A 22,383-nucleotide genomic window follows, 5' to 3' on the forward strand; every position below is an offset into this window, starting at 1 on the left:
AGATCAATTGACATAATGTAGCAGTTACAATGGGATTCAACTGCTGTGCCTGTAGAATACGTTGCCGATGGTAAGGTTGTGGGACACGTCAAAGAATATATACATGAAGGGGAAGATGGAACTTTTATAAGACAGGCAGAAATGGAAATATGGGGAACTGGCCAGTTTGGGTGAAATACTTTCTTTTTACTGTTGAAGCTAATAGGGAATAATTGCGCTAAACACCAAGGATCCACAAATGGACAATGTTCAGAATGCGCTGCTGGAGGAAGTAGTGGAATTGGATATAATCACTGCATTTAAGAGGCACTTAGACACTTGAATGGGCTAGGCATTGGAAGGGTACAGATGGAATTAGCATGGAAGGGCAGAAATGGACATGGTGCATTGAAGGACCACACAGTGACTATAATGGTCGACCAGGTGTCAAAAGCTGCTGGAGACACTTGGAAGATTGGGCAGCATCTGTCAAGGCAAAGGAATGGTTTGTGCTTCAGATCGAGACCTTGGAGGTGGCCAGTGAAGGGAAGAGGTGGAGCAAAACTTGGTAAGCAAGAACTGAATCCAGGTGAGGAGGGAGAGTGGAGGTGGAGTCAAGTTAGGGAGAGAAGGTGAAGATACTGACAGAGGCAAGGAGATAATTACTGAAGACAGGGCTGCAACTTGTGCTATCAGTTAGTCTTGGCGTGTTCTCTGGTTAAATTAATCAGCATTCCTGCTCTTAGTTTTGTTACTTGGAGTGTTGTTCAGTTTCTGGTCGCCTCAATATAGGAAGGATGTGGCAGCTTTAGAGAGAATGCAGAGGGGATTTACCAGATGCTGTATGGACTTGAGAGGAAAGGTTTAGTGAGCTAGGGCTTTTCTCATTTGAGTATCAGAGCAAAGGAGGATGAGAGATGATTTGATAGCGGTGTACAGGATAAGAGGCATCGATTGAATGGGCAGCCAGAGATTCTTTTTGCAGGGCAGAATTGGCTATTATGAGGGGGCATAATTGTAAAATGATTGGTGGACAGTTTAGGGGGTTGAGAAAGGTAGGTATTTGGTGGGTGCGAGGAACGCACTGCTATGTGTGGTTGTAGTGGCACGTACATAAGGGATATTTGAGTTTTTTAGATAGCCACATGGATGTAAGAAAAATGGAGGACTGTGGGAGGGAAAGGTTAGATTGACCTGGGAGTATGTTAAAAGATTGGTACAACATTGTGGCCAAAAGGCCTGTACTGTTCTATGTACTGAAGTTACTTCCTTTCCCAGCCCAAATGTACATCTATAAGTGCGCTGGTTATCCAGTTTCTCGGACGCATTTCAGGGGATGAGTAGTACAGTGAAGTTTGTATCCTTGGAAAGAATAACTAGTTCAATAGAATGGAGGAAATTGTCACTATAAAGAACATTGAATGACTACTCCTCTGGCAAGAAACCCAGATTTTGTTACTTGGCATAGATAGAGCAGAGAGCCATTGTCTTTGTCCCAGTGTTAGTGTTGAAATGTTTAGTCTCAGAGGACATGCATTTAAGGTCACCATGCTTCCAGCACCATCATAGCATACCCACAACTCACTGACCTAATCATACATCTTTGGTATGTAGGGGGCAACCAGGTCACCCAGAGGAAACCTGAGTGTTCACAGGGAGAATGTACGAGCTCCTTACAGACCGGGGCGGGAGTTGATCTTACAGCTGATAATGTAATAGTGTTGTGCTATCTATGCCACCCCTTGTGCCCAACTTATAAGCTGCAAGGACCCCTGTGTGATTATCATAGGGAGGTTATCAGACTATTGACTAGTAAGAGGAACACTTCCAGCTTCCTGGTATTCAGTGAAACTAGAAGTCGCTGGTAAAACTTAGGGTGTTATTGGAGTGGTGGCAAGAATTGGCAACGCATTCTGTCTAGTAACTAGGGAATCTGGATCACATTTCCTTGGCCCTGACGTGCCAGCATGCAAACTGCCATTCACTAGAGGAAGGGAAACTGCCAGCAGAGGAAACAAATGCAGCTGCATGATACTGAAGTCTGAGAGGCAGCTCTTATTTATCTTCAGTTGCTTTAATACGCATGTCTTTCTTGATTGCGGATTTTAAACATTGACTTCTCTTTCATAGAACATAGAATAGTGCAGGCCCATTGGCCCATGATGTTGTGCTGACCTTTTGATCTACTCTTAAATCAATCTAACCCTTCCCTCTCACATAGCCCTCCCGTTATTTTTCTTGTCATTCATGTGCCTATCTAAGAACCTCTTAAATATCCCTAGTGCATCTTCCTCTACAAATACTTCTGGCAGAATATTCCACACACCCATCACGCTCTGTGTGGGGAAAGAAAACCTAACTATGATATCCTCCCATACTTTCCTCCAATCACCTTAAAATTAGACACCCATCAAAGTTGCTGGTGAACACAGCAGGCCAGGCAGCATCTCTAGGAAGAGGTACAGTCGACGTTTCAGGCCGAGACCCTTCATTAGGACTAACTGAATAAAGAGCTAGTAAGAGATTTAAAAGTGGGAGAGGGAGGGAGGGGGATCCAAAATGATAGGAGAAGACAGGAGGGGGAGGGATGGAGCCAAAAGCTGGACAGGTGATTGGCGAAAGGGGTATGAGAGGATCATGGGACAGGAGGCCCAGGGAGAAGGAAAAGGCAGAGGGGCGGAAAAAGCCCAGAGGATGGGCAAGGGGTATAGTCAGAGGGACAGAGGGAGAAAAAGGAGAGTGAGAGAAAGAATGTGTGTATATAAATAACGGATGGGGTACGAGGGGGAGGTGGGGCATTAGCGGAAGTTAGAGAAGTCAATGTTCATGCCATCAGGTTGGAGGCTACCCAGACGGAATATAAGGTGTTGTTCCTCCAACCTGAGTGTGGCTTCATCTTTACAGTAGAGGAGGCCGTGGATAGACATGTCAGAATGGGAATGGGATGTGGAATTAAAATGTGTGGCCACTGGGAGATCCTGCTTTCTCTGGCGGACAGAGCGTAGGTGTTCAGCAAAGCGGTCTCCCAGTCTGCGTCGGGTCTTGCCAATATATAGAAGGCCACATCGGGAGCACCAGATGTAGTATATCACCCCAGCCGACTCACAGGTGAAGTGTCGCCTCACCTGGAAGGACTGTCTGGGGCCCTGAATGGTGGTGAGCGAGGAAGTGTAAGGGCATGTGTAGCACTTGTTCCACTTACAAGGATAAGTGCCAGGAGGGAGATCAGTGGGGAGGGATGGGGGGGATGAATGGGCAAGGGAGTGGTGTAGGGAGTGATCCTTGTGGAAAGCAGAGAGAGGGGGGGAGGGAAAGATGTGCTTAGTGGTGGGATCCCGTTGGAGGTGGCGGAAGTTATGGAGAATAATATGTTGGACCCGGAGGCTGGTGGGGTGGTGGCTGAGGACCAGGGGAACCCTCTTCCTAGTGGGGTGGCGGGAGGATGGAGTTGAGAGCAGATGTGCGTGAAATGGGGGAGATGCGTTTGAGAGCAGAGTTGATGATGGAGGAAGGGAAGCCCCTTTCTTTAAAAAAGGAGGACATTTCCCTTGTCCTGCAATGAAAAGCCTCATCCTGAGAGCAGATGTGGCAGAGATGGAGGAATTGCAAGAAGGGGATGGCATTTTTGCAAGAGACAGGGTGGGAAGAGGAATAGTCCAGATAGCTGTGAGAGTTGGTTGGCTTATAGTAGACATCAGTAGATAAGCTGACTCCAGAGACAGAGACAGAAAGATCTAGAAAGGGGAGGGAGGTGTCGGAAATGGACCAGGTAAACTTGAGGGCAGGGTGAAAGTTGGAGGCAAAGTTAATAAAGTCAACGAGCTCAGCATGCGTGCAGGAAGCAGTACCAATATAGTCGTTGATGTAGCGAAGGAAAAGTGGGGGACAGATACCAGAATAGGTACGGAACCTAGATTGTTCCACAAAGCCAACAAAAAGGCAGGCATAACTTAGACCTATGCGGGTGCCCATAGCTACACCTTTAGTTTGGAGGAAGTGAGAGGAGCCAAAGGAGAAATTATTAAGAGTAAGGACTAATTCCGTTAGACGGAGCAGAGTGGTGGTAGAGGAGAACTGATTAGGTCTGGAATCCAAAAAGAAGCAGAGAGCTTTGAGACCTTCCTGATGGGGGATGGAAGTATATAGGGACCGGACATCCATGGTGAAAATAAAGCGGTGGGGGCAAACACCTCTGGTTGTCCACATAATCTGTGCTGCTTAGCATCTTGTACACCTCTATCTAGTCACCTCTCATCTTCCTTCACTGCAAAGAGAAAAGCCCTAACTCGCTCAGCCTGTCCTCATAAGACATGCTGTCTAATCCAGGCAGTGTCCTGGTAAATTTCCTTAGCACCCTCTCTAAAGCTTCCACGTCCTTCCTATAATGAGGCAAGCTGCAATATTACCTTGCGATTCTTGAACTCTGTCCCCTGTCTGATGAAGACTAACACACCAGACATCTTCTTGAGAACCCTATCAACTTGCACCACAACTTTGAGGGATGTATAGATGGCTCCAGTTTCCTCCCACATCCTAAAGACGTACAGGTTAGGGTTAGTAAGTTGTGGGCATGCTATGTTGACACAGGAAGCATGGCTGCACTTGCAGTCAGCACATCCCTAGACTGTGTTGGTTGTTGCCATATTGCATTTCACTGTATGCACATGTGACAAATAAAGCTAATTTTTAATCTTTAATTTTTTAATTTCTCAAAGAAATGGTGAAATAATATTTAAGATTTATCCAAAATCCCTTAACTTTCAAAGTTGTTGTTTCCATTGTTCATTGAGTCTGTTCTAGCTCCTAGTCCAGAAATCTCATCGGGTTCACTATCTTCTGTTGAATGCCATTGTAGCTCTGCCCCACTATTTCTAATTTCTCTTAAATGTGGTGGTCGACCCAGCAGCCACCACTTTCACTGACAGTTCTACACTTTCACCACCATTTGAGTGACGAAGATCATCTTTCACTGTTAGCCCATAACCTGTAGTTCTAGTCTCACCCAACCTCTGTGGAAAAAGCTTGCTTGCATTTACCTTAACTGTACCCCTCATAATTTTGTGTACCTCTATCAAATAAAAGCTAAGACCTTAAGATATAGGAGCAGAATTAGGCCATTTGGCCTATCGAGTCTGCTCATAACCGATTTGTTATTTCTCTCAACCCCATTTTCTCCCTGTAACTGTTAACGCCCTGACTAAACAAGAACCTATCAACCTCTGCTTTAAATGTACGCAATGACCTGGCTTCCACAGGCACCTGTGGCAATGAATTCCACAGATTCACTACTCTCTGGCCAATTTTGACATGTGCCTCCAAATACCCCAAAATCTCGTTCTTAATAATGGACTCCAACACCTTGCCAATCACTAAAATCAGGTAAAATGGCCCATAATTTCCTTTCTTCTGCCTCCTCTTCCCCACCCCCCCTTAAAAAGTACAGTGACATTTGTAATTTTCCAGATTTTCCAGTTCTCTGGAAATTCCAGAATCTAGTGATTCTTGCAAGATCATTACTAATGCCTCCACAATCTCTTCAGCCACTTCTTTCAGAATACTGGGGTGTTGTCTATCTGCTCCATGTGACTTATCTAACTTCAAACTTTTAAGCATCCCAAGTACCACCTTAGTAATAGTAACTGCACTCACCTCTGCCCCCTGACGCTCGAATTTCTGGCATACTGCTAATGTCTTCCACAGTGAAGACTGGTGTAAAATCCTATTTAAGTTTGTCCACCATTTCTTTCTCTTCTCTCCCCCCCCCCCCCACCTTGCTACCTCTCCAGCATCATTTTTAGTGGTCCAGTATTGACTCTCACCTCTCAATAGAAATCAAAAAAAAGTGAGGCAGAGAAAGGAAATTGTAGGCCAGTTAATCTGGCCTCAATGGTTGGGAAGATGTCTGAGTCCATTATTAAGATTGAGTTTCGAGTTACTTGCAGGTGCATGGTAAAGTAGGCCAAATACATCATTGTTTCTTCAAGGGAAAATCTTGCCTGACAAACCTGTTGGAATTCTTTGAAGAAATAATAAGCAGGATAGATGAAGGAGAATTGGTGGATGGTGTGTACTTGGATTTTCAGAAGGCCTTTTACAAGGTGTCATACATGAGAGGGATTAGTAGGTTAAGAGCCTATGGTATTACAGGGGAGGTACTGGCATGAATAGAAGATTAGCTGATTGGCAGGAGGCAAAGAGTGAGAATAAAGAGAGCCTTTTGCGGTTGGCTGTTGGTAACTGGTGATGTTCTACAGGTGTCAGAGTTGGGACAGCTTTTTATGTTACATGTCAACAATCTGGACAATGGAATTGATGGCATTTTGGCCAAATTTGCAGACAATACAAAGATAACTGGAGCGTTGAGGAAAACAGCAAGGCTGCAGAAGGACTTGGACCAATTAGAAGAATGAGCTAAGAAGTGGCAAATGGAATATAGTGTCAGGAAGTGTATGGTCATGTACTTTGGTAGAAAGAACAAAAATGTAGTCTTAAATGGGCAGAAAATTCAAAAATTAGAATTGCAAAGGAACTTGAGAGTCCTTGTGCAGGATTATATTTGGAGTAGATTAAAAGGTCAGTGCAACATTGTACTGTACTATAATGTTCTGTGTTAAATCTTCAGAGTCCTCTCTCAAACATCCATATTCTTCCTAAAGTATGCTGATGTAATAGCCCTAGACTGTGTTTCATTCAGGTTCAATAAAACCTCTCTGCTTACATGCCTCATCTCTAGTTAAGAATACCAACATTCCATTCACTTTGATAATTGCTAGCTCAATACAGCCTGCTGTGTTCCAGAATTGGTGTACCCATACATTCTGTTACTGCCAACTCTTCTGAGTGGTGTCAGTTAGCCTGTTGTCTCTCCTCATCCTTCTGCACTAAGTTCCTTCCACTTGTTCCTTCAGCTGTTCAATACACTTCCAATTTTGTTATCTACTAGCACTGTACTGAAGGCTGTAATGGTCTCTGGAGTTGACTATTAAACAGGGTAGTAGTTTGAGTATTTTCAGATGGAAACACCAACTTGTTTTTATCAGAAACAGTTTTTGATTTATCTTCCTTTGTGTGTCGTCACTACCCCAGTTAGTCTTCAGCTGCAATTGACTTTACAGAGACCTTTCCTTGAGAAACAAAGGTGACAGCTTCAAATTCTTTAAGCTTTGCTGAAGAGCTGCTGGTTTAAATGAATAATCAATGAGTGATCAATCCCTGTATATTGTAGGTGGGGGTCAGTGATGATGGCAATCTAATTCTGACTAAGTATGCTGGGGTCTAGAATAGCGCTGGGCCTAAAAGGACAATAAATCTGGAATGGGACTGAGGTCTGTCTTTGTAGAAATTGGAATCGAGAGGAGTATCTACTGTGTTCCTGATGATGGTTACAGAAGTTGCATTGTAGGATGCGGAAGGTGGTAAGTTTGTGTGTTCTACTGCAGCATCTTTGTTCTGCTCAATGACATTTGCTTCCTCTCTTCCAGAAGAGGATCAACTTCTGTGATCCCAGCCCATGCCAGAATGGTGCCAAGTGCTACATCCTTGGGGATAATTACTACTGTGCCTGTCCTGAGGACTATGAAGGGAAGAACTGCTCACTTCTGAAGGATCACTGCAGATCTGCTCCTTGCCAAGGTAGATTTTTGATTCAGATTCATTTATGTACATCAAAACATACAGTGAAATGCACCATTTGTGTTTGTAATCAACACACCCAAGGAGGTGCCAGTGTTCTTGTGCATTCTGGTGACAACATAGCATGCCCACAGTGTTCAGTAGAACAACACAAACAGCACAGCAGCAACAAAAAAAAAACCCTTTCCCATCCACTCGTATGCATGTACAGGCCTCTAACCCCAGGACAGGCTGCCTCAAGGCCTTCAGCCTTCCGTCCCTGGCCCAGACTTGCAGACGTCGGGCCTCTCTGCCGGACACGCCAATCCATGTGCTTTGACCTCCAGACTTGCTGACTTCGGTCTTCAAATTTCAGGTTTCAACCCCTGGACTTGATGGCTTCCATTAGACTTGACTTCACTGACTTGGAGACTCACCAACTCTTAGTGCCACCAGCCCACATGGACCTCTGACCCCAGGTCTTGCCGACCTGGTGGCAGGGTAATGGTGGAGGGTGGGTGGGGTTGGTGTGGTCACAAGCCCTCATTGTCAAGACTGACACATGACCTCAATGGACATCACAGCTCGCGCCATTTTGACCAGAAAATTTATCTCTGCAGTTCAGCCTTCACCCTCCTGCTCCACTCTAAAGAGCTGAACATGACTCAGTCTTACAGTGTACTGATGAAAGAGTGCCACGCCATTACATGTGCTATCTGACTCACGAAGCTGTGGTCCCAACCACACTTGGATGTTGGTTGAAGAACAGACAGGCATCTTTCCCCAGTGTCCTGCTCAACATTTTTCACTTGGCCAATCTTGCACAAATAATGTGATCATGATGTGATTTGGGTAAACTAGAAAAGCAAAGGCAACTCCCATGACATGGATGTGGCATCCACATTTACATGGAAAGTTCTCTTTGTGGGTACCCAAAGATCAAAGGTCCCACTGAGGAATATCTAACTCTTGCCACATTTTTCTTTTGAAGGAAAAATTATAGTAAAAAATAAACATCCATTTTTAACAAGTGAGTAGGATACAAATGAAGACGTAGATTAAAAATATTGGGAGAAATTCTTAGCTTTTTAGAACATAGAACAAACAGCATTGAAATCTACAGCACATTACAGGCCCTTTGGCCCACAATGTTGTGCCGACCATGTAACCTACTCTAGAAACTACCTAGAATTTCCCTAGCACATAGCCCTCTATTTTTCTAAGCTCCGTGACCCTATTATATCTGCTTCCACCATTGCCACTGGCAGTACATTCCACACACCCAACCCTCTGTGTGGAAAATTTACCCCTGACGTCCCCTCAGTACCTATTTCCAAGCACCTTAAAACTATCCCCCCTTGTGTTAGCCATTCTAGCCCTGGGAAAAAGCCTCTGACTGTCCACACGATCAGTACTTTACCAATATTCAAATGCATTTCACTCAGATGAGTTTGATTATAAAGATTTAATCTTTATAGTTCATAAAGGAGTAATGGTAGATATTCAAACAGCTGGTCTATATTGGTCAGCAAAGGTTTATCCCAATCAAAAAAAGGAGTTCCATAAAATAGAGGCAGAATTTTCAGTTAACAGGATGGGAGGGATAACGCTAAATTGAAAACTCGAGACTATTCCTCAAAATTTTGGAAGAATTGAGGAATGACTTCATTCAAACATGTAGAACATGGGGTTTAAAAGGCAGATAGATGTTAAGATGTTTTTCACTTGGAGGGGAAGCCCAGGGGGTGGCGTGGAAGTATAGTGATTAGTGTAAAACTGTTTCTGCGCTGGCGACCTGGGTTCAATTCCTGCTGCTGTCTGTAGGGAATTTATATATTCTCCTTGTGACTGTGTGGGTTTTCTCCGGGTGCTCTGGTTTCCTCGCACATTTCAAGGTGTACATTGATCACATGGGTGTAGTTGGGTGGTGCGGACTCGTTGAACCTGAAGAACCTGTTACAATGCTGTGTCTCTGTGGATACCCAAAGATCAAAGGTCTCATTGAGGAATATCTAACTCTTACCGGTTTTTTGAAGGAGAAATCATCAGTTTAAAAAAAATTTTAACAAAGAAACGGGATGCAGATGAAGATGTACATCAAAAATATTGGGGGAAACCCTTGTCATTTTACCAATATTCAAAAATATTTTATTTAGAGTCTGAATAAAAATAAGTTTAAGAAGTATTAAACAAGGGGTCATAACTATAAGGTAAAGGGCCAGATATTTAAAGCTGAGGAGTGTAGACGTTCCTTCTCATGAAGGTAATTGGAAGAAAGGAGAGGTGGGATGTCAGAGGTAAGTTGCACAGAGTGATGGATGTATGGAACGTCCAGCCAGGGATATTGGTAGAGGCAGATACATTCGAGACATTTGGGCACATGGATGACAGAAAAATGGAGAGCTAAGTGAGAGGGAAGGATTAGATAGATTTTAAAGTAATTTAAAGGGTCAGCGCTATATCGTGGGTTGGGAGGCCTGTACTGATCTATGAAGGGTTGTGTATCTCTGAAATTCTCTGCCCTGCTGGTACTGGAAGCTGAATCATTAGAAGTATTAAAAGTGGAGGTGGATAAATATTTTATAGATCAAGGAATAGAGATCTGGCATAGAAGTGGAGTTGACACCGGCATAGAAGTGGAGTTGACACCAGCATAGACAGTGGGAACGCTTGTGGGGTCAGTAGCTTACTCTTGCTCCTAGTATCTTGCGTATCCATACTACATTGCTCTGACTCTTGAGTGATGCGCAGAACACAGATGCTCTCTGCCTCTCATAATCTTTAAACTTCTATCTTGTCATCTCTATCAAGTTGCCTCCTTCTCCAAAGAGGAAAACCCCTAGCTTGCTCAGCGTGTCTTCATAAGATATGCTCCCTAATCCAGGTAGCATTCTGGTAAATCTCTGCACCCTCTAAAGCTTCCATCATCCTTGCATAATGAGGTGAGCAGAACTGAACAGAATACTCCAAGTGTGTTTAACCAAAGTTTTTTTTGTAATTTATTTTTTATTGAAGTTCATCATCAAACAAACATTTCCATAAAATGTATTTAAGATACTGTACATATATATCATATAATCATATTTGTCACAAACCTCCACATAATATTTATCTGAGGTATACACTTATAAAAAGGAGAGGAAAGAAAGAACAATCGAGAGAAGAAAACTTTGTACAAAGTAGGGAGTGATCTTTTTTACACAACATATTGACTTGTGAGAATAAAATCAGGCAACCGAAGTTTTATAGAGCTGATATCTTCCTTTTTACAGTGATTGACAGCTGCACTGTGGCGATCTCCAGCAACAGCAGTCAGGGTGGGGTCCGCTTGATATCATCCAATGTCTGTGGTCCACGGGGTACCTGCATCAGCCAGCCTGGTGGGAACTTCACGTGTGCCTGTAATCGGGGGTTTACCGGGATGTATTGCCATGAAAGTAAGTAAGGAACCCGCCTGAATGTTGAGATGACAGTTGATGTTTTTACATTGAGCTATGGGGGTGGGGAGGGGTCTTATAGTCACGGAGTGATGATATACTGAAACTGACCCTTCGGACCACCGAGTCTGTGCTGACCATCACCCACACATTTGCATTCAGATTCTGATTGAAATGTGTTTATCACAGCACATTGAAACATACAGTGAAATGCGTCATCTCCATCAAAAACCAACACAACCCAAGTGCTGACGGCAGCCTGCAAGGGTCTCCACGTGTTGTGGTGCTGACATAGCATATAACACAAGTAGGAACAACAACAAAAAAAAACAGCAAAACAAACCCTTTTCCTTTCTCTTTCTCTGCCCCCCCCCCCCCCCCCCATACACATACACACACAAACAGGCAGGCCTCAGACCCCTGGACACTGATTAACATTGATCTCAGTCTCAGTTTTGCTCACCCCGCCATGTGCAGCTGGATCCTAGACTTCCTATGGGATCGCTGACAGGTGGTAAAGATGAGCTCTCTCACCTCTGATACTCAACACAGGTGCCCCTCAGGGTTGTGTCCTGAATCCCCTTCTCTTCTCTATTTACACACATGACTGTGCTGCCACACACGGCTCCAATCAGCTTATCAAATTTGCAGATGACACAACATTAATCGCCCTTATTTCTTGCGGTGATGAGACAGCCTACAGAGGAGAGGTTGACAACCTGGCACAGTGGTGCCAAGATAACAACCTCTCCCTCAATGTCCGAAAAACAAAAGAGCTGATTGTGGATTACAGGAGGAACGGAGACAGGCTTGCCTCGATCAACATCATTGGGACTGCAGTTGAGAGGGTGAGTACTTTCAAGTTCCTCGGTATACACATCACCGCAGATCTTGCCTGGACTGTACACACCAGCTGCGTGGCAAAAAAAGCACAACAGCATCCCTTCCACATCAGGCAACTGAAGAAGTTCGACATGAGCCCCCAGATCCTCAAGACTGGCGCACTATTGAGAGCATCATGACTGACTGTATCACCACCTGGTACAGGAACTTGCACCAACCTTGATCACTGGGCACGGTGGAGAGTGGTACAGACAGCCCAGTGCATCTGTGGACATGAACTTCCCTCAGTGAGGACATTTACAGCAGCAGGTGCAGAAAGAAGGCCTGGAAGATCATTGGGGACGCCACTCACCCCAACCATAAACTGTTCCAACTGCTTCTGTCTGGCAAACAGTACTGCAGCATTAAAACCAGGACCAACAGGCTACAGGACAGTTTCTTTCTACAAGCCATTAGACTTATGCATATGCATGAATGTTGCGACAGAATCATAATGCAAAGATATTTACTCCCTCACGTGGGATGGATGTAAAATTTAAATAAATTAAATTTAAATTCATTCCCATCAACCTCCAGGATTCTACCCCTTGCCCACACCGGTGGCAATTTACAGCAGGATGTGGGAGGAAACTGAAATATCTGGGGGAAAACCTGTGACCAGTGGGGAAAATGTGCAACTTCCACACAGACAGCTCTGGAGTTCAAAGTCAAGTTTATTGTCATGTACGCAAATACATCTGCCCTGCACTCTATGTACCTATCCAAGTGGTTCTTAAATGATACTTCTGTACGTGCCTCAATCACTTTCTCTGGCAGCTTGTTATGTGTACTCGCCACTCTGTGTGGTGAAAGATGTCCTCGGGTCCCTTTTAAATCATCCCCTTCTCACCTTAAACCTAATCTGCGTAGTTGTGTAGTCCACTACACTGAGGACTATTATCAAATTATGCATGTTATCACATACTACCTTAAGATTCATTTTCTTGCTGGCACTTGTAAGGAAAAAAGAAGTTCAATAGAATTTACAAAAAAGTATACATAAAAAGTGACAATCAATGTGCACAAGAAGACAAATTGTAAATAAGAGTAATGATACTGAGAACATGAGTTATAAAGAGTCCTTGAAAGTGAGTCTGTGGGTCGTAGAATCAGTTCTGGATAGTGGTACATTGCTGCTGCCTTTGGAGATGAATGGTCATGGGTTCATGCCTCAGGGCACAGAAGCAGCCCATTCAGCCCAGTACAGACACTGATTTACACTAATCTAACATAGAACATCACAGCACAGTACAGGCCTTTTGGCCCAGGATGTTCTGACTTTTTAGCCAACCCTCAGATCAACTTATTCCTTTCCTTCTACATAACCCTCCATTTTTCTATCATTCATGTGCCTACCTAAGAGTCTTTTATATTTCCCTAATGCACTTGCCCATACCGCCACCCCTGGCAGGGTGTTCCATACACCCGCTACTCTCTGTGTTAAGAACTTGTCTCTGGCATCCTCCCTATACTTGTCATCTTAAAATATGCCCTCTTAGTGTTGGCCATTTCTGCCGTGGGAAGAGCTCTCTGGCTGTCTACTTGATCTCTGCCTCTTATTATCTTGTACACCTCTAAGTCACCTCTTATCTTCCTTCACTCCAAAGAGAAAAGTACTAGCTGGCTTAACCTGTCGTCTTAAGACCTGATCTTTAATCCAGCCGTCATCCTAGTAAATCTCTGCACCACCTTTGAAGCTTCCACATCCTTCCTAAAATGAGGCAACCAGAAATGAACACAATATTCCAAGTTGAGTTGCAACATTATCTTGCAGCTCTTGAACTCATTCTCCTGACTAATAAGTGCCAACATGCTGTGCACTTAACTATCCTATCATCTTGAGTGATTAACTTTGAAGGTTACATGATCTGCTCTGTATTCTACCTTCAAGTTTGACCTAGCTATCAAAGTGTATCACTTCATTTTTCCAGATTGAACTCCATCTGCCACTTCTCAGCCCAGCTTTGTATCTTGTTAATGTCAGGTTACACCCTTCAACAACCCTTCACACTATCCATCAACCTTCGTGTCATCTGCAAACATACTAACATGCATTTCAACTGGTCCTACTATTTTAATTCTTCCCACATTCTCATCATCTCCCCCCACCTCCAGATTTAACCCTTCATCTGCATGTTAGTAGCAATTTATAACGGTCGCTTAACTTGCCTAACTGCTTGTCTTTGGCTTGAGAGAGGAAACAGGAGCAACTGAGGGACAACTGTGAATTACTGAATAAGTGTTCCATTAAGTTCAGCCTCTTGCATCAGGTTTATTTGAGTGAGTTTGACAGTGCTAATTCAAGCTCTACAGGGCTGTTCGTCTTGTCATTCACCCCCTCCCTCCAAAGCAATCAGGGATCATTTCCAGCTGTCATCTGTAAGAAATTTATATGTTCTCCCTGTGACCATATGAGTTTCCTCCTATATCATCGAAGAACTATGCAGCCAGTCTTTCCACTGTGAAGATGAAACATTAGCTTTATCTGTCACATGTACGTTGAAACATATAGTGAAATGCATCATTTGCGTCAACAACCAACACAGTCCAAGGATGCGTTGGGGTCAGCCTGCAAATGTCACCATCTTTTTGGCATCAACATGGCATACTTGCAAATTACTAATCCTAACCTGTGTGTTTGTGGAATGTAGAAGGAAACAGGAATACCTGGAGGAAACTCGTGTGACCAAGGGGAGAATGTACAAATTCCTTACAGCAGTGAGAATTGAACCCTGATAACTCGCTACGCTACTGTATTGCCTAAATTCCAGCAGTAATTTACAGTTGCATTTCCTTTAGATATCAATGATTGCATAGCGAACCGGTGTAAGAATGGGGGCACGTGTATCGATGGAGTGGACTCCTTCCGCTGTATTTGCCCTGATGGTTGGGAAGGTGAACTTTGTGAAATTGGTGAGTGATGAACATTTCTGTTGTGTTAATTACTGGCACTTTCCTATTTACCAATGGCTAACTTGTGCAGAGCCTGGACGTAAGAGCAAGCTTCTAGAAGACCAGTGGGATTGATTTTCTAGTTGCTATTGGGATTCAGCTGGTCTGACTGGTGTAAATTATTTGTCACAGCAAATATGTATGGGGCCCCTCACTGTAACTGAAGCCAGTGGCATGCATTACCATTTAAAGATGGAGAAAATCAGGAGGTTATGTTTCTGTGGTGACTGGGATTCACAGGCTTGTTGCCAGTAATAAGTGGCAACAAATTTGTGCATTACAGGATAAACATTAGTTTTATTTGTCACTTGTACATCAGAACATCCACAGAAATGTTTGCATCTGCGACCAACATTGACAGCCTGCAAGAGTTGTCGTGTTTCTGCTGCCAACATACAGTAGCATGGCCACAATTCACTAACCGTAATCTGTATGTCTTTGGAATGTGTGAGGGAGAGCCAAAGCACCCATCCACGCTGTCATGGGGAGAATGTACAAACTCTTTGCAGATAGAGATGGGATTTGAGGCACATTATCAGATTGCCTTCACTTTGCTGCTTATGGAAGCCTAGTTTCCTATAATATCAGCTATAAACCTCTTTGGGACATCCTGAAGTTTTAAAGGATTTGATGTATATACCAGACTGAGATACAGAAAAATGAAGTATGTAGTGACTTGATTCTGGTTGTTTCACTCTGTTTAATAATAACCTGTTGCACTGGTTAAGGCTTACGGTCTTTTTGTTCCCTCCTGTAGATGTCAATGACTGCAGCCCCAACCCTTGTCTCAATGGGGGCCACTGTGTGGATGGACTCAATGATTTCCACTGTGAGTGCACCAATAACTGGAAAGGAAAGACCTGCCACTCCAGTAAGTGGTCAGCCCATCTATGGAGCTTATTTTCATTTCTCAGTGCCTCGGTAAGGCAGCCAACATACTTAAAGACCCCACCTACCCCAGCTTCTACTCCATCGTAATATGACTATTAAATGGTTCCCTTGGATGATAAGATGAACATGTGACCTCACAACTTACCTTGTTATTATTTTGCACTTTACTGTTTCCCGCACTCTGCTTTCTTTATAACTGCAACACTTTATTCTGTATTATTACTATTTTCTCCTGTTCAGTCTCAGTGCACTGTGTAATGATTTGATCTCTATAAACAGGCAAATGTCTCACTGTACCACAGTACATTACAATAATACACCAATTCCAATTCCGATGAATAAGGTGCATGCTTATCCTATTTTCTCTCTCCCTCTCAGAGCATTTGCTTAAATTGGAGCGTTGGTTTATTGCTGCCTCTTGTCCAGAGCTACAGTGAGAAAATTTGTTACAACAGTGTATTGAGATAGTGCAAGGGAAAGCAGTGGCAGAATGCAGAATAATGTGTAAACACTACTGGGAAAGTGCAATGCAGACAAGACAATAAGGTGCAAGGCCATAATGGGGTAGATTGTGAGCTCAAAGTCCATCTTAACATACCAAGGGACCATTCGGTATCTTTTAACAGCAGGGTGCAAGTTGTCCTTGAGCCTGGTGGTATGTGCTTTCAAGCTTTTGTATCTTCCCAATGGGAGAGGGGAGAAGAGAAATGTCTGGGGTGGGAGGGGTATTTGATTATTTTGGTTCCTCTGCCAAAGCAGCAGAAGTCCCCAGTGGTGATTGACTCCCTATTTAACAAACTGATAGGTTGCATATTTCCATGAGCTCATCTTCTGTTTTACCCCTCCCTTACTCTAACCTGCTGCAGCGCCGGAATCCCATAATATCTGTACATGTACTGTAGATGATGGAATTCTGAACCAGAACAGGATGCTGGAGACTCTGCAGTGGAAAGAGGCATTTCAAGTCAATGAACCACTTAAGTTCTCCCCTCATGCTCAACCCTTTTCTTTCTTTCCCATTGCTATCAATGTAGCCCCAACCCATCCCCATAGCTTCTGTTTCCCGTATATTTGCCCTTGCTTCATTCTTCACCCCCACACACCTGACACAATAAGTTCCCCTGGTCCTGGTCTACTATCTAATCAGCCAGTGTATCCACTGTATCATTTTTTGCCACTTCTGTCATCCCCAACAGGATCCTACCATAGGCATATCTTGCCTGCCTCTCCCCTCTTTGCCTTCCACAGGAATTGCTCTCTTCATGGCTCATTTGCCCACCCATCCCTCTCCTGTGATCCTCCCTCCTGATATTTATCCCTGCTATTGCATTAAGTGTTAACACCAGCACCTTCAGCATCTCCCTTGCCACCACTCCAGATGAAGGTTCTCAACCTGAAACATGGGCTGTCCCTTTCCCTCCATAGATGCTGCCTGACCCACTGTATTTTGCATGTTGCTCTAGGTTTCCAGCATCTGCAGTTTTTGATATCTCTCTTTTCTACAATTGCTCCCTTTCTGTAGTAGGCACAGAGACTAAACTCCCTGAACCTCTCCATCTGTTTCATCTCCATTAACTCTGGCCTAGCTTTCAGTCAAGTTTCCATTATTGCTAGAAACTAAAGATGCTGAAACTCTCAAGTCAGGCAAGATCTGTAGGGGAAACAGTAAACATTGCAGGTTTAAGATTTCTCATTACAAATGGAAAAAAGAGAAAGATTATTGTAGATTGCAGGAAAAAGGTGGGAGAATGAATTGAATAAAGGGAACTCCTGTAATACGTCTTTTAAAAGGTATTTTAAATGTTTAAAAGATATGTGGGCAGGTACTGTACACATAGGAGTGTTTTAAAAGGATATGGGATCAGTTCTGGGTGGACATGGATGAGTTGAGCTGAAGGGCCTGTTTCCGTGCTGGTTAACTCTCTGGATGAGATCAGGTGAAATGAGTTAATGGGGCAGGGTGATTGGACAGCATGGTAACATAACCCTTTCCAGTGCCAGGATTGAGGTCCAATTCCCACCACTGTCCACAAGGAGTTTGTATACATCTCCCAAAGATGTATCATTTAGTAAGGATTAACAAGTTGTTGGCATGCAATGTTGGTGGCGGAAGCACGGCGACACTTGCAGGCTGCCCCCAGTACATCCTTTGACTATGTTGGTCACTGATGCAAACAGTGCATTTCCGTGCTATTCCACGCCCTCACTTCGGGAAGTCTGATCACCTAGTTGTACTTCTACTCCCTGAGTATAGGCAGAGACTGAAGACTACAGCACCAGTAGTGAGGACCAAGAAGGTATGGACAAGGGAAGCACAGGAGCACCTACAGGACTGCTTTGAATTGGTGGACTAGACTGTATTCAAGGATTCATCTTTGAATCTGGATGAGTATGCTGCAGTTGTTACCGATTTCATTAAACCCTGTGTGAATGAGTGTGTGCCTACAAGGACCTACCGTACATTCCCAAACCAAAAGCCGTGGATGAACCAGGAGGCACGTCGTCTGCTGAAGGCTAGATCTGCAGCATTCAAGTCCGGCAACCCACACCTGTACCAGAAAACCAGGTATGTTTTGTGGAGGGCTATTTCAAGGGCGAAGAGACCATTTCGAATGAGGTTGGAGGCGATATCAGATGCACGGCAACTCTGACAGAGACTGCAAGACATTATTTCCTACAAAGCAGAACCCAATAGTATGAATGGCAGCGGTGCTTCACTACCAGATGAACTCAACACCTTCTATGCACGCTTTGAAAGGGAGAGCACATCTACAGCTGCGGAGATCTCTGCTGTCTCAGAGGCTGGTGTTGGACTGTCCTTAAAGAGAGTGAATCCTCGCAAGGCAGAAGGTCCCAATGGAGTACTTGGTATGGCTCTGAAAACCTGTGCCAGCCAACTAGTGGGAGTATTTGAGGACATTTTCAACCTCTCACTGCTATGGACAGAAGTTCCCACTTGCTTTAAAAAGGCAACAATTATACCAGTGCCAAAGAAGAAGAATGTGGGCTGCCTTAACGACTATCGCCCGGTAGCACTCACATCAACAGTGATGAAATGCTTTGAGAGGTTGGTTATGACTAGACTGAACTCCTGCCTCCACAAGGACCTGGACCCACTGCAATTTGCCTATCGTCACAATAGGTCAATGGCAGACGCAATCTCCATGGCTTTAGACTACCTAGAAAACACAAACACCTACGTCAGGATGCTGTTCATCAATTATAGCTCAGAATTTAATACCATTATTCCCACAATCCTAATTGAGAAGTTGCAGAACCTGGGCTTCTGTAATTGGATCCTCAACTTCCTAACCAGAAGATCACAGTCTGTGCGGATTGGTGATAACATATCCTCTTCACTGCCAATCAACACTGGCGCACCTCAGGGGTGTGTGCTTAGCCCATTGCTCTACTCTCTGTATCCACGTGACTGTGTGGCTAGGCATAGCTCAAACACCATCTACAAATTTGCTGACGATACAACCATTGTTGGTAGAATCTCGGGTGGTGATGAGGGGGCATACAGGAGCTAGATATGCCAACTAGTGGAACGGTACCGCAGCAACAACCTGGCGCTCAACGTCATTAAGACAAAAGAGCTGATTGTGGACTTCAGGAAGGGTAAGACAAAGAAACACGTACCAGTCGTCATAGAGGGATCAGAAGTGAAGAGAGTGAGCAGCTTCAGGTTCCTGGGTGTCAAGATCTCTGAGGATCTAACCTGGTCCCAGCATATTGATGTTGTCATAAAGAAGGCAAGACAGCGGCTATACTTTATTAGGAGTTTGAAGCGACTTGGCATGTCAATAAATACGCTCAAAAACTTATGTAGTTACACCATGGAGAGCATTCTGACAGGCTGCATCACTGTCTGGTATGGAGGGACTACTGCACAGGACTGAAAGAAGCTGCAGAAGGTTGTAAATCTAGTCAGCTCCACCTTGGGTACTAGCCTACAAAGTATCCAGGACATCTTTAGGAAGCGGTGTCTCAGAAAGGCAGTGTCCATTATTAAAGACCTCCGGTACCCAGGGCATGCACTTTTCTCACTGTTACCATCAGGTGGGAGGTACAGAAGCCTGACACTCAACAACTCAGGAACAGCTTCTTCCCCTCTGCCATCTGATTCCTAAATGGACTTTGAAGCTTTGGACACCACCTGACATTTTTAAAAATAATACAGTATTTCTGGTTTTGCACATTTTTTAATAATCTGTTTTGATTTGCTTGTTTATTTATTATGTTTTGTTTAATTTATTTTTTTCTCTCTCTGCTAGATTTTGTATTGCATTGAACTGCTGCTGCTAAGTTAACAAATGTCACGTCACATGCCAGTGACGATAGATCTGATTCTGATTCATTCCATGTTCCAATGTTTAGATATACATGTGACAAATAAAGCAATGTGCACATGTGCATGCATACAGACACGTTCTCTGTGTGTGTGTATGTATATACACATACACACACACACACTAATATATTCATACTATATTCAGTGTATGGATTTATTTGTGTAGCCTACCTTTTGTACATTGGCTGTTTTTGAGTCTTTGTGTGTAGTTTTCATAAATTCTATTGTATTTCTTTATTTTTCTGTTAGTGCTTGTAAGAAAGTGAATCTCGGTACTATATCGAAACACGTATGTACTTTGATAATAGATTTTACTTTGAACTTCGGTTGCTGTACTTTGTTAGAAGCGCTCCATAAGTAGAAACCATTGACTTGTCTTCAACGCCTTCACAGTTCAGTTGTGCAGCCTTTCTTTTTCCACAGGGGAGAACCAGTGTGACGGAAATACTTGCAGTAACGGAGGCACATGTTATGATGTGGGAGACACCTTTCGATGTGTATGTGCGCCAGAGTGGGACGGCAGTACCTGCAACCTTGGTGAGTTCTTCTCTAAGTAATTTTGCAGGAAGTTCAGTCCAGAGAACTTCTTCCTGCTTTGGTTACCGATGCAACTGTTAATCATTCCACAGAATGTGCTGTTCTATGAACCATTCCTTCCATGTAAGGTGGTTGGTTTGGCTTCTATTGCAAAAGACTTAACTAGTGCACTTTCTGTGTTTCAGCTAAGAACAGCAGTTGTATCCCCAACCCTTGCCAGAATGGAGGGACATGTGTGGGCAGTGGAGATACTTTCACTTGTGTCTGCAAAGAGGGATGGGAAGGACCCAGCTGCACTCAGAGTAAGTTCAAGTTATCTATGTGTCTATCAAATTCACTTCTTTTGTGTGTCGTCTTGAAGCCTGTTTGGTATTTGTGGGCCTGGCTATACCCAATAAGAATGGTTTGTTCTGGAGGCTATGTTTGAGAGTTGAATGTCCCTTGGGATGCCTGGGCAATCACTGTATCGAAAGCACGTACCACCAGGCTAAGGACAGCTTCTACCCTTCCATTACAAGACCCTAGAATATTAAGAAGGACTCTTGATCTTACAATCTATCTCATCATGGCCTTGCACCGTTATTATTGTTTACCTACACTGCACTTTCTCTGTAACTGTAATACTTCATTGTGCACTCTTGCTATTGTCTTACCTTGTTCTACCTCATTGCACTGTAATGAATTGATCTGTATATAAGACAAACTTTTCATTGTATCTCAGTACAGTGAATAAATCAATTCCAACTTCATTATCCAACTGGTTTTACATATCATCAGAATATAGCTGCTTCAACAATGGTACAATTCCAGGGGAAGTAAGGGACTACAGTACTTGAATTGGCCCTGAAACATCCTAGTTGTATATCCATGTAATGACTGCAGAATTCCATGGGATTCTTTGCATTCTGCTGGAGAGTTTAAAAACAAGTTTTGGTCATCTGCACTAATATCAGCATTAACATTAAACCAAAAGGCTTTGTGACCAATTTTGCAAAAGATACAAAGATAGGTGGAGGAGCAGTTTGTGTTGAAGAAACAGGGAGTCTGCAGAAGGACTTGGACGGATTTGAAGGATGAGCAAAGTGGGAAATGAAGTATAGTTTAGGGAAGTATATGGCCATGCACTTTGGTAGAAGGAATAAAGGTGTGGTTTTGGGAGTCCTCGTGCAGGATTCCCAAAAGGTTAGCTTGCACGTTGAGTTGGTCATAAGGAAGGCAAATGCAATGTTATCTTTTATTTCAAGAGGACTAATCAAGAACCTCTCAACCTCTGCTTTAAGTATACTATGCAAGAGCATCAAAGATTATTCTGCTCCTATTACTTATGTTTTTGTGGTTGAATTTTTAGTTTTAACATCAGATAACAATGCAGAGTAAAATGTAATAGCTATAGGGCATGCAAAGTACGGGTAAGCAGTAAGGAACAAGATCATAACCAGATCAATTGTGAGGTCAAGAATATACTTATTCTGGGGAAATATTTAGTAATCTTATAACAACAGTGCAGAAGCTGTCCTTAAACCAGTGCTTTCAAGAGATTGACCAGGGTGTGAGGGGCCTTTGGTTATGTTGCGGGCTTTCCCAAGTTAGCGGGAAGTGTAGACAGTCAGTGGTAAGGAGATGGGTGGAATGTCCTGTTTCCATCCTGTACAACTTTGCAACACGGAGAATTTGATTTGGTTGTAGGGTTCATTTGGAAGCAGGGTGACTGGGGCAGTAAACGGGAATTTTTAGCACAAG

General features: G+C 43.6%; 1 protein-coding gene across 5 annotated transcripts in view; it reads left to right on the forward strand.

Annotated features, from left to right (window-relative positions):
- Positions 1-22,383, forward strand: part of jag2b (jagged canonical Notch ligand 2b) — a 254,114-nt gene that overhangs the window by 195,645 nt on the left and 36,086 nt on the right. For all 5 annotated transcript variants that reach the window (XM_072272472.1, XM_072272463.1, XM_072272473.1 and 2 more), the window contains 6 exons: positions 7,461-7,611; positions 10,863-11,027; positions 14,709-14,822; positions 15,619-15,732; positions 20,530-20,643; positions 20,829-20,945. In XM_072272472.1, coding sequence (XP_072128573.1) covers positions 7,461-7,611; positions 10,863-11,027; positions 14,709-14,822; positions 15,619-15,732; positions 20,530-20,643; positions 20,829-20,945 — 775 coding nt within the window. The remainder of the gene's footprint in view (positions 1-7,460; positions 7,612-10,862; positions 11,028-14,708; positions 14,823-15,618; positions 15,733-20,529; positions 20,644-20,828; positions 20,946-22,383) is intronic.

Source organism: Mobula birostris, chromosome 1, assembly GCF_030028105.1.
Source record: "Mobula birostris isolate sMobBir1 chromosome 1, sMobBir1.hap1, whole genome shotgun sequence".
Classification (NCBI taxonomy): domain Eukaryota; kingdom Metazoa; phylum Chordata; class Chondrichthyes; order Myliobatiformes; family Myliobatidae; genus Mobula; species Mobula birostris.